Source organism: Trichoderma aggressivum (genome assembly GCF_033847375.1).
Source record: "Trichoderma aggressivum f. europaeum strain CBS 100526 chromosome Unknown scaffold_006, whole genome shotgun sequence".
NCBI classification, from domain to species: domain Eukaryota; kingdom Fungi; phylum Ascomycota; class Sordariomycetes; order Hypocreales; family Hypocreaceae; genus Trichoderma; species Trichoderma aggressivum.
The window spans coordinates 525,527-538,235 of NW_026946372.1; the positions used below are offsets into that span (position 1 = coordinate 525,527).

A 12,709-nucleotide genomic window follows, 5' to 3' on the forward strand; every position below is an offset into this window, starting at 1 on the left:
ATGTTCCCCCCCTTTTTGGGTAATCCAACCAACATTATCCAGTTGTTAAAAGGAATGTGCCTTTGGTCGCTTCTTCTGGTGACGCCGTTCCGGAAAGTCGTCGTCCGATGTTTCCACCGCTATCGTAGAGGAATGTTCTGCATATCGGGGCTCTCTATGCAAGCTCAGCAGTGCTGCGGCTGCTCTGAATTGCTCCAGTTCAACCTGTGGTCGTCTCTTCTCGTACGCTTCCACAAGTGGAGCATGCGAAGACCCTGTTCCATCCTCGTTATGAGCTCGTCTACGCCGCTTCGGTCTCCATTTCTCAATATGCTTCTTCTCAGATTCGCTCGTCTCGGTTCGTGGGGACACATCGAACAAAGAGCTCGGTGGCTGGAAAAGCTTAGGATCGAGAACAGATCTACCAGTCATGTTCATGTTCATTCGAGAAAAGAGGTTGGCTTCGCGGGCTTCGCATGCCGTACTCGGAGCCGAAATTGCCATAGGATGGTGACCAAAGGTAGTCTCGGGAATCGAGGTGATCAAACGCTGAGAACGCGGCGGTTGAGGGCGCGACGGTAGTCTGAAGGAGGGCGTTGGCTGGCTTTCCCGTTTGCCTCGTAGGGGATAGTCTCCAAGCACCAGAGGGCCACGTATTCCACCAACAGCCTTTGCAATTCGATTTCCTTGTTCCTGTCCATAGCGAAATCTTGCGACGTCTTCAGTGGCCTCCATGATAATTCGCCGACTAATCACCATCTCGTTGTAATAAGGAGAGTCGGAAGGAGTGCACTGAGAGGGAAACGACGGGCCAAAGAGCGGTATCAATGCACCCGCGATTCTCGTGCAAAACGTCGCACATACAGCTCTTGCACAAGAGTATGGCATCCAATATCCTAAAGAGTAAACAAAGCATGAGCGTTTCATATTGATACTGGATTCCTTTTTAGGCATACCTTGAGCCGACACGGCGCCTCCAGTAATGCTGGGCGATATTTCTCTTAATCCCGGATTTCTATCCAGCATCTGGGATGGTTTGGTCTATGCATCATCAGTAAAGCATCTAATTGAGTAGCTTAGATGGAAAGGGGGGAGGAAACGCAACGCCCTACCTTTGCATAACCCAAACACTTGAAGAATGGAGTCATGCGAACAAGACCAACATTATAGTCCCACATGACGGTATAGATGGCCTCGTTATAACAAAACTCATACTTGAAAACTACAATCAAGTCTCGTTAGCCCCTTTTTCAAGCAAGAAAGCAATCTCTCCTTCTCCCTCAAAAAAAAAGACCCTTACCTTCGATGCTCTCTCTTCCCGTCTTTCCGAAAAAGTCCTTCTTTGAGCTACTGTAAGGGATATGGTCGCAACTCTGTCGTATTTGTCCAAACGGACTGACTTGAAACCTTTGAACCTCTCGATACGATGCTTGGTCGACATCCTCAAAAGGGGCGAAATTGACTGGGCCATGCAGCTTCGGCTTGGGCATATTGTCAGCGCTTCCCTGTGGTTTCGCCTTCTGGGTAGGCATTGGTCCATCCGTCGTCGTTCGTGATGCTCCCGACGGCAATGGTATCGATGGTATTGCCATAACCGGGTCAGACTGTCGGAAAATAGGCCCGGAGGGCCCGGACAAAGCAGGATTCAGAATAGAATGCAGAGGTAGCATCTTGTGCCCAGCGTTTGTAGGCATTCTTGGATATGGCTTGGATGCAGGGCCAGCGCAGCCAAGCAGTTCAGGAGCCTAAGCGTATGCAATAATGTCGAGCAAATGATGACTGTATTCTTGGAAATGGGGCAGAAGATGTAGTGTATGGTTTTAATATAGCTTCAAATGATCATCGATAGCAATAAGAGCAGTCAAAGACAGCATGGGAGACTCCCAGCACCTCAGGCTCCCTGGCTTGGCAAACAACAATGAGAGGGCAGTCACCTTTGACGTAGATTCTGTCCAATAAAGGGATATGGGCTTGCTTGTCCGTCAACAGCGGGCCACAAATCCGGGGCACAGAGGAGCTGCGGGGATCTAGACGTTAAACAGTCAGCGGTGCGGCCCCCGATCAGGTGCTTCTTAGATGAAGTTTGCGTCCCAAGCTTCTCCAGATTCTGGCGCTCGGATTCTGGCCTTCAGCACGTATAAGCCTCTTTATTCCTGCGTTTGCAAATCTCCACTGCGGCCAGAGCGTCCGAAGCACTCCGCAGTCGACCCCGGGATCCCGGTGCAAGTTGGCGGGTCAGGAGATGAGATTCCAGAATTATCTCGCCGCAGATTGTAAAACGTGGTTTTCGGGGTACATATTTACTGTAGCCAGGTTCGATCAATTCGATTCGATTCAATTGCTAGAGATTAGTTATCGATGAGTTTGGTAAGCAGCGAACGAGCTGCATCCTGTTGCTGCTGATGAGGACCATCTAAAAGCCGTGTATTTGAAGGTTCAAGAGAGCCATCTGAGTTCCAGCACAGATTGTACCGGTTCCAGATCCATACCGCCAACCGCAAATAAGAAGGGATGCGCTACAGCGTTCCCGGCTACGCTACAAAAGCGCAAGAAAAATCGGCATTTCTGTGATCCAATCTCAGCCAGCGGTAACACTTGGACATCATCCTGTTCAGACACCTGCTCGAGGGCATGCTAGTCTGCCATCCCAGGTCAAGGTCACCGCTACCACTGCAGACAACCGTATTATTGAGTGGAAGACTGGGTTACTCTAGATGAGGCATTCCGGTAAATCGCTTAGAAGAGCAAATGGGTTCGACGAACGCAAATACCGGCTGCCGCACGCATACCAGGAGAGTCACCTGTTTGAATGTCATATTTTATCCGTTGAGAGAGGCGGCTATCGGTACGGGTAGCTGCATCGGCGGCATCACCAGTCAGCTATCCCCCAGTCCATTGCGCCCTTTACGAAGCACGGGAGAGAGTCAGAGGCTGGCCTGTGTTCCAGCTATCCGTTGACATCTTGCCCAGTATGACAGGATACCTTCGAACTGGCCACGTGTTGAGGACGCGGCATCATATGGTTTGATGTCTGCCTTGACGGATATGCTCTTTGCGCAAGAAAATCTTATCTGTAACCTTATTCCTTGCATCGGCAAGCTTTATCTGCAATGAGATCGTCATAGTTGCCATTGTGAGCGAACTTGACCAGATCTATAAGACGGACGTGTAGGATGAAGAAGCCCACAGCTCAACGTACCGATAGCCACGGCCAACCCTATTGCTATTGGAATCAGCAATCAATTAAAGTCAAAATAAGCAAATGAATCGTGGTTTCCATTCAATATATCAACTCGTTCCAACTTGGAGGCAACGTAGAGAAGTATGTGCGTACAGATTCGGGGAAATTCTCCGATGATGCACAAGTTTAATCACCTCGTGAATCCCTCTCGGTAGCAAAGAGCCTGAGCAAAGGAGTGGTTGAGAAAGAAGCCGGTTCATTGAGTCATACTGTCGAGTCAATTATGTGTCGGCAACGAGAATTGCTGTTGAAAATACAACGTAATATCTGTTATCCAACACTGCTGAGCTTTCCTCTGTCAGGCGCGGCTCTCATCAGATCACTATGGCGCAGGTAATTCTTGTTGTACAAATTCTCGGCATCGAGCAGATGCATCAGAGGACTCATGCAGCTCTCCAAGACGATTCTGAATCGGGAGTAGTGTGCTCAATGAGCTCGAGTCAAGCTTGATGGAATACCAATTGCACCTGTCAACGCCTGTTATCATGAATTAGCAGGCAGATTGTCCCGGCCCGATAGCTCGGCATGCAACCATCATTTCCTCGCACTAGTTATTTGTCTCCATCTCATCACGAAATGGAACGTGGAAGACGGAAGCCTGGCGGGAGTGCCATGCCTCGGCAAAGGCTAATGACCAATTTCAAGGCAGGCAAGGGCGTTGTGGCAAACGGACGAGCGTGTCCGAAGATTCATCTCTTTAATAGCCGCTTGACCGTTTGAGAGCAGGAGGATGCTAAGAAAATATCAGCCATGGAATGCCAATCGAACGTTCATACACGCAGAGAAATATAACTGCTGTTGTACAAAGGTCCATCTACATACACAGCAGAGACTCTGGCAGGGAGGTTTCATATGATGGCACAGTATCCAAGTCGTACACGGGATGTCGAAGGAACCTACAGGTATTACGCCATTTTCTCTGCACAGAAACTGAAGCTGTAACGGATGTTTGCATACCTCGATGTAAACGCCCCGTGGTCTGCATGGAACCGCCTCTTTACCAAGACCACAAGGTCTCAGCTCCACCTTCCAGATGTTAGAACAGATGCAATATTCGAAAGGCAAATTTCATTCACAACTTCTGGCTAATTGGCACTCGTTTGATGAGGCGAAGAAGCTGGTCGGGAAGCGACTCCATCGAAAGGCTTTTCCCGGAAATTAAGGGCCACCAGTCCAGCAAAGGCCATGCAAATAGACTATCTTTAAGCGCTGACCATGACAGAACTTGGTCTCCATTGATTCAATTTCATCCAACCGGCAGGGGAGGATAATTGCTGTCGTGATTCGTTCCACAGTAGCACTGTCACCCAAGGGCAGGCTTTCATGTTTGCTGAACCGGTCAACAATATTTCCAGGGTAGGAGGGATCCAACGACCCATAGCACAGAAGCCTGCAAAACATCATCACCAATGTGCGTAAAAACCAACCCTGGTATGTGTGAGATCATGATGTGATGCTTTTGGTCTCTTTGTCAATTGGATTTTGGGCTGTTGTGTCGAGTTGAATTCCAACAAACACGCACGTCCTGTTTGCGGCCGATATTTGGGAAGGTTGAGTGTTGCACAGACTAAAAGAGCGTTAATAGATGTGTTCAACAAAAGACCAACAAAATGTTGGAAGACAATCTTTGTTATTCTTGATAGACCCCTCAATGACGATGTGATGCTTAATCATTAGAGGAAGAGCAGCAAAACTCGATGTAAAGATTAAGTGCAATGGTGAGTTGTGAGGCCAGGCAAGATTGATGTTCTTTCCATAGCAGCATGAAGAGGGTTAGTACTTTGTTTGGTTACGGACCAGGTACCGGCTAGCTTTTGGACCGCCAAGTGGTACCTCTGCCGCATCTCACTCAAGGCTCAAAGCCGAGTACCTTGATAGGTCGGCCATCTCACTTATGCCTCAGGCAGAAAAAACGCGCTCCACTACTCGATCAGCGCTAGTCCCGATGCGGCACTCTGCGACAAAGCGATAAGCCAGGTCGCGTCAATCAAAGGATCGATTATTTGTTTACGCGGGGCTCAACAACAAAAAATTATCACCGCCTTTACCAGCATCGCTCTTTACTCTGGCCTTTCCATGTGACTTGGGCCCTTTTCTAATTCGATTCGAGTCACGGCCGCTCCCTTTTTCTCTCCTTTGCGACACTGCTCACGAGCCGTTCCAGCCGCTTGGCTCAACTCTCCTTTGTCACAGCCGCGTGTCTCAAGCCCTGCATCATCCTTGTCGACGACTTTATCGAGTACCCTGTTTGTGCGCCCAAGATCATCTACGACTGTACGATTTCCCGTCAGCTCTCCGCTGAGAGATACCGAGACCATGGATTCCGACGATGACTCCGTCTTCAACATCGAAGATGATTCCGAGGGATATGTCCCAAAGCCCGTAAGTTACTCTGGGTCCCTTTCAAAGCTCCTATATCGATGCTGCACTGGGGTGCGATTCGATGCGCCGCTCTGCTGTCATGTTATGTGATGTGACTTTGCATTTCCCATTCACTTTGGCACGTGTGGCTTCAGCATCGATTCACTCTCGTCTCCTCTTTCGCATCTCGACTGCGCCCGCTCAACTCATTCTCCATCCCCTCCACCCACGATTCAACACACCAACTCTACGAACAGCACTCTCACCCCACATCTACGTCTGCTCAACCTAGTGTGTTTATCCCACAGTGGCTAACGTCTCTACTGTAGAAGGCCAAGGCTGCTGCGAAACCAGCTGTCGCGAAGCCAGCTGCCAAAAAGATGGTGCAAACAACGTTAAAATCAAAACCGGCGCCGAAGAAGCGCCCCATCATGGAAAGCGACGAAGACGACGAGGACCCGAGTGCCTCATCTGGCTTCTCCAACACTCCGCCAATCGCTAAGAAGCAGAAGACGGCGGCTCCACCTAAGAAGTCGGGCAGCAAGCCTCTAGCGGAGCTGGAAAATGACAGCATGATCATCGACGACGATCCCAAGGAGGAGTCCAAGGCTGGCACCAAGAAGAAGACAGCAACGGAAACGTACCAGAAGCTGACACAACTCGAACACATCATCAAACGTCCCGATACGTATATCGGCTCCGTGGAAAAGACAGACCAACAGATCTGGGTCTACAACAAAGAGTCGAAGCAGATGGAGTATCGCAACATTACATATGTCCCTGGTTTCTACAAGATCTTTGACGAAATTCTCGTCAATGCTGCCGACAACAAGCAGCGTGACGGCTCCATGAGCATGATGAAGGTCAACATTGATCGCGCTACTGGCGAGATTAGTGTTGAGAACAACGGCAAGGGAATCCCCATTGTCATGCACGAGAAGGAAAAAGTTTACATTCCTGAGCTCATCTTTGGTCACTTGTTGGCTGGCTCCAACTTTGATGATAACGAGAAGAAAACCGTGGGTGGTCGTAACGGTTATGGTGCGAAGCTGTGTAACGTGTTCAGCACAGAATTCACCCTGGAGTGCCAGGACAGCGAAAACGGAAAACGTTACAAACAGCTATGGACCAACAACATGCAGACTATGCACAAGGCCAAAATTACTTCCAACAAGACATCAGATTTCGTCCGAGTCACCTTCAAGCCGGACTACGCTCGATTTGGAATGGAAGAAGGCATCACAGACGATCTCGAGGCCCTGCTCTTCCGCAGAGTTTACGACATGGCTGGCACAATGAGAGGTGTCAAGGTTCAACTTAACGGCGAACTTATCAAGATCAAGGACTTCAAGGCATACTGCGATCTCTATGCAAAGTCTATTGCAGGCGAGAGGAGCATGGAGGAGGGCGGCAGCCCAACTTGTACTGTCGAAATCGACAAGGACAAGGGCCATCCCCGATGGGAAGTCGGATTCACTGTATCAGATGGCACTTTCCAGCAAGTGTCATTTGTGAACTCGATCGCAACGACGTCGGGAGGTACTCATGTTAACTATATCGCTGACCAGATTACAGCATATCTCCTCAAGGCGGTGACGAAGCTGAGGAAAGGCCACGGTCTGAAGCAGGCACATCTCCGAAACCACATCTTCATTTTTGTCAACTGCTTGGTCGATAACCCTGCGTTTACGTCGCAGACCAAAGAGCAGATGACAACCAAAGCTAGCCAGTTCGGCAGCAAGTGTGCCCTGGGAGAAGATTTCCTGAAGAAGGTGGCCAAATCTGACGCAATCAAAAACATTATGGACTTTGCCGAACGAAAAGCGGACAAGATGATGGCCAAGAGCGATGGCAACAAGCGCTCGCGAGTGAGCAATGCTAAGCTTGTCGAGGCTAACTTGGCAGGTACCAGACGTGGTCATGAATGCACGCTCATCTTGACCGAAGGTGACTCCGCCAAAGGTCTGGCCGTTTCTGGGCGAGCCATCTTGGACCCCGACCGTATCGGTGTGTTCCCGCTTCGTGGTAAACTTCTCAACGTACGAGACGCCTCCATCGACCAAATCACCAAAAACCAGGAGATTCAGAACATCAAGCAGTTCCTGGGTCTCAAGCACAAGCAGGTGTACACGGACACAAAAAGCCTTCGCTACGGTCACCTGATGATCATGGCCGATCAGGATCACGACGGTAGTCACATCAAGGGTCTTCTCATCAACTTTCTTCAAGTGCAGTTCCCCTCACTGCTCCAGATTCCCGATTTCTTCCGAGAATTCATCACACCCATTGTCAAAGTCTGGCAGGGTCCCAACCCCAAGAAGCCGCAGAGACTCAAGTCCTTCTTCACACAACCCCAATACGAGGAATGGAAGGAAGAACGTGGCAGCGAAATCACTAGATGGCATTACAAGTACTTGAAGGGTCTGGGCAGTAGCAGCAACGAAGATGCCCAGGTATACTTCACCAACCTCGACGAGCACTTGAAAGAATTTGACGTCATGAAGCCGGAGGAGGCGGACATGTTCGACCTGGCCTTCTCCAAGAAGAAGGCCGACGCGAGAAAGGAGTGGCTGGGCAACTTTATTCCCGGCACCTACTTGGATCACTCTTCCAAGACTATCAGCTATGGCGACTTTGTGAACAAGGAGCTCATTTTGTTCAGCATGGCGGATAACATAAGATCCATTCCGTCAATGATTGATGGATTGAAGCCCGGTCAGCGAAAGGTGCTCTACGCATGTTTCAAGCGAAACGTGGTCAAGGACGAAAAGGTTGTGGAGCTGGCTGGTTATGTCTCTGGACTGACTGCCTACCACCACGGTGAAGCCTCTCTGCAGCAGACCATCATTGGACTGGCCCAGGATTTTGTGGGATCCAATAACATCAATGTTTTGGAGCCCAGCGGTAACTTTGGTTCTCGACTTGCCGGTGGCTCTGATGCTGCCAGCCCTCGTTATACCTTCACCCGCTTGTCTCCGTTTGCCCGCTCAATTTTCTCCTCCCTCGATGATCCAAACCTGAGCCACCAGTTTGAGGATGGCAAGCAGATTGAGCCGGAGATTTATGCTCCTGTCCTGCCAATGGTGCTCATCAATGGTGCCGATGGTATTGGCACAGGTTGGAGCACCTCCATCCCCAACTACCACCCGCTGGAGGTTGTGAAGAATTTGAGGCGACGAATGGGCCGTTTCGAGGAAGGTGATGAAGAAGAGAAGCCATTTGAGACCATGACTCCCTGGTTCCGGGGCTGGAAGGGTACACCAGAGGCTGCTGGCCCTGATCGTTACAAGTTCAACGGCATTGCCTACCAGAACGAGCAGAACGCGAACGAGGTGGTCATCACTGAGCTTCCCATCCGCGTATGGACTGATGACTTCAAGGCCCGTCTGGAAAAGATTATCAGCGGCGTGGATGGCCCCACTTGGATCAAGGACTACAAAGAATTCAACGACCACAAGACTGTCCACTTTGAGATTCAAGTGGATGAGAAGCACATGGCCAAGGTCCTTGAAGAAGGTTTGCTGGAGCGGTTCAAGCTCACTAAGCAAGTGGCGACATCGAACCTGGTTGCGTTCGACACCAATGGCCGGATTCGCAAGTATGAGAAGGTGGAGGATATTCTGGAGGAATACTATGTTTATCGACTGGAGATGTATCTGAAGCGAAAGGTATGTGAAGAGTTACTTGTCATATCCCTGTGTTTGCATTCACTGATTATGTTGCTCTAGAATCACTGGCTCAGTGTCTACGATGCCGACTACCGGAAGTTGAAGAACCAGGCGCGTTTCATCCAGGAGATTATTGACGGTGATTTGATCGTTGGTAAGAAGAGGAAGGATGTGCTTGTCAAGGAGCTTCGAGATCGCAAATATGAGGCATTCCCCCCAATCAAGAATAGCCAAACAAAGAAGACTCCAGAGGAGGAAGAGGAAGAGGACGAAGAGGGTGAAGAGAGCGCCCGTGACTATGACTACCTTCTCTCTGTAAGTTTCTCCCCTTTCAACCATGCAAACAGCTGCCATTATGCCGTATAACATCTAACACAACTTTCCTCCTAGATGCCAATTTGGGCATTGACCGCAGAACGTCTTGAGAAGTTGAAGGATGCTATTCGGAGAAAGAAGGCCGAGTACGACGAGCTGGAGGCCAAGAGCGACAAAGATCTGTGGTGTGAGGATCTTGTCGCCTTCGAGGCTGAGTGGGAGAAGTCCCTTGCCCTCAGCGCAGAAATTCAGACCAACATTCGTCGCATGGGCCGCCGAGTATCCAAAAAGATAGGAGCTGGAGGAGGTGGTCGCGGCAAGAAGGCTAAGGGGGCGGACGATGATTATGAGCCAGAAAAGAAGGGTCGAAAGAAGGCGGCGCCCGCTGCGAAGACGGAGACCAAGACGGCGCAGAGGTTTGCCGACATGTTTAGCGCCAAACCCAAAGTCAAGAAGGAGTCGGAGCCGGAGGTTGTCGAATTGTCTGACAACTTTTCTGACGATGATTTCGCCGCTCTCAGCCGGAGCAAACCGGCAGCTGCCCCCAAAGCGGCTGCTCCCAAATCTGCCCCCAAAGCTGCGCCTAAAGCTGCGCCTAAAGCTGCACCTAAAGTCACCAAGGCCTCTGAGTCGCGATCCATCTCTCTATCGGAGGAACCAGAGGTCGTCCCCGTTCGCAACAAGCGAGCACCTCCCTCCAAGACTTCTGAGTCGCGATCCGTCTCGGTATCGCAATCGGAAGAGCCTGAGGTGGTGCCTGTCCGCAACAAGCGAGCAGCTGCCTCCAAAGCCAGAACCTTGTTCGACGCCGACTCAGACAGTGAAGACGACGACGATCAGATGCTTGGTGACGTTGGTGCGCTGGTCAAGGGCATTGAAGACAAGCCTTCTGGAGAAGCCAGCGCGCGACTCAGCCTGCACACCATGGGCCGACCCGACTCCAGCCATGGCAACACTAGCGCTGGAACCATCTCAAAGCCAAGAGTCAAATCAGCCAAAGCATTTGATTTTGACAGCCCTGATGAGACCAACTATGAGATGTTAGCCAAGCCGTCGCCCTTCAAACCGGCTAACAATGATGCCGAAGCGTCGGGAGATGACGATGACTTGGGAGTTTCTTCAAAGGGTAAGGCTGCAGCATCATCAAGCCTAACTGCAGCCAAGAAACGTGGCAGGCCGATTGCATCAACGAGCAAGGTGGAAGGCAAACCAACAAGCAAGCCCAAGGTGGCCCTCAAGGCTGCGGTGACAGCTTCGACTCTGTCGCCAGCTGCTAGGAGATATGCGGCGAAGAAGAAGGCATTGGAAGGCGATTCCGACGCCGAAGACGATGAGTTGGATGAGTCGATTGCTCCAAGGCCGGCGGCCCGATCGAGACCTGGACGGGCTGCGGCTGCGAACCGAAAGGTTGTCATTGACGACGACTCATCCATGGTGCTCGACGAAGAAGAGGATGAAGAAGAAGAAGGAGAAGAAGAAGAAGAGGAGAGCGACGACCCGTTTGTGGTTGATGATGACGATGATTGAACAGGATGCAATAGAGGCATATGTTGAGAGCTCATGGTTTGCTTTCAGAGGCTGGATTCATCGGTGCATAGGTTTATTTTGACATGAATGTTTGTGATAGACAGGGTTGGCCCTTGGCTGAACATGGTAAATGACAGGTCTATCTAGTATTTCGCAGGGTTTTCCTTTTTTCTTTATTACAGCATAGCTTCTTTTTAATTTGCTTATTCTGAGGAATGTAAAATATTGTTGATCTTTATTATATGTTGAAGTACCTTGATATAAATGTGTGGTCTCATTGAGTCTAGTTGTTTGTATGTGAACGCCTTGGAGTACGCCGTTATCGATATCCTTTGTTGGAGGGGCTGGATTATTTGCCCCTCCACCCCAGCTATTTTCCCAAGCTCACACCATTGCCATATTACAAACCGAACCTCACAGCACAAAGCATAGCTTCACAACCTTCAACGACCACCAAAGCAAAGACAATACAGAACAAAGTAATCCGACCTCTCCGCTGTACGACTCCAGTCTTTCGACTCCCACCCAAACTTCATCCAGCCATGGCTTCGTCCGACGAGCCGCAATCCCTCCGCGCCGTCTTCGAGGCCGCCGAAGACAAGCGTCAAGAAGTCAACGAAGCTCCCAGCGCAACGTCTCCCAAATACGCAGAAGATCTCGCAGCCGCGCTGAAGCTGTACACACAGGCCCTCGAGCAGATCTCGGCGCTGTCGCTCTTCTCGGCCAACGAGGGCTTGGAAGACGTTGCGACGTCGTCGTTGCCGTACTTGCTCGTGGACTTTTACTTTGCTGAGCTTGTGCAGCGGACGCCGCATTTGGCGCCGAAGGAGAGGCTGGAGGTTCTGGAGAGGGCGAGGGCTTCGTATGAGAGGTTTTTGAACGCGGTGGATGGGTATGGATTGGTGACGGGGCCGTATGGCAAGATGTTGGAGCGGTATCGTGATGATGAGGAGGCGTTTGCGGCGGTGGCGGGGGACATGGCGGCGAAGAGGGAGGCCAAGATTGCAAACTTCAAGGCGGAAAAGGCGTTGCGGGAGAAGCTGCAGATGCTGAAGCGCAACCCGCGGTATCTTGATCACGGTGATGAGGAGCTCGTGCGCGAGGTGCACGTCGCCAGCATCCGGTTCTCAATCCACAACGCCTTCCAGGCGCTCGACTCGCTCAACCGCGAGGTGCCGCTGCTTCGATCCGCGCCCTCGCCGACTGCCGCCCCGAAGGCCTCCTCCGACGATCCCACAGACACGTCCTTCCGGCTCGACCAGCCTCTCGGCCAGCTCCGCGCCGGCGCCGGCGGACCCTTGCTCTCTACAAAGGGAAAGCCTCTCCAGCCGTTTACGCTCGTGGGCTCTCGCGCCGATCTCGCCCGCGGCGTCTTCCGGCCGGGACACAACCTGCCCACCATGTCGATCGACGAATACCTCGAGGAGGAGCGGCGCCGGGGCGGCATCCTCGAGGGCGGCACGGAGCCTCCAAAGCAGGAGGTCGACGAGGACGATATGGAGGCTGTCGATCGAGCGACGTACAAGGCGAGGCAGTGGGACGATTTCACGGACGATAATAGGAAGGGGTCGGGGAATACGCTCAACATGGGTTAAACGAGGAGGAAAAGAAATGTTGA

General features: G+C 51.2%; 3 protein-coding genes across 3 annotated transcripts; 2 read left to right on the forward strand and 1 right to left on the reverse strand.

Annotated features, from left to right (window-relative positions):
• Positions 1-45: 45 nt before the first annotated feature.
• Positions 46-1,673, reverse strand: Triagg1_2418 (uncharacterized protein; the record flags this gene model as incomplete). The annotated part of the gene is made up of 4 exons (XM_062896597.1): positions 46-875; positions 936-1,020; positions 1,092-1,201; positions 1,280-1,673. The coding sequence occupies 4 exons, from the start codon at positions 1,671-1,673 to the stop codon at positions 46-48; spliced, it is 1,419 nt and encodes a 472-aa protein (XP_062758630.1).
• A 3,863-nt stretch (positions 1,674-5,536) lies between these two features.
• Positions 5,537-11,091, forward strand: Triagg1_2419 (uncharacterized protein; the record flags this gene model as incomplete). The annotated part of the gene is made up of 4 exons (XM_062896599.1): positions 5,537-5,602; positions 5,911-9,249; positions 9,310-9,564; positions 9,640-11,091. The coding sequence occupies 4 exons, from the start codon at positions 5,537-5,539 to the stop codon at positions 11,089-11,091; spliced, it is 5,112 nt and encodes a 1,703-aa protein (XP_062758631.1).
• Positions 11,092-11,633: 542 nt separating this feature from the next.
• On the forward strand, positions 11,634-12,686 carry Triagg1_2420 (uncharacterized protein; the record flags this gene model as incomplete). The annotated part of the gene is made up of 1 exon (XM_062896600.1): positions 11,634-12,686. One exon carries the CDS (start codon positions 11,634-11,636, stop codon positions 12,684-12,686), a length of 1,053 nt encoding a protein of 350 aa, XP_062758632.1.
• Positions 12,687-12,709: the final 23 nt, after the last annotated feature.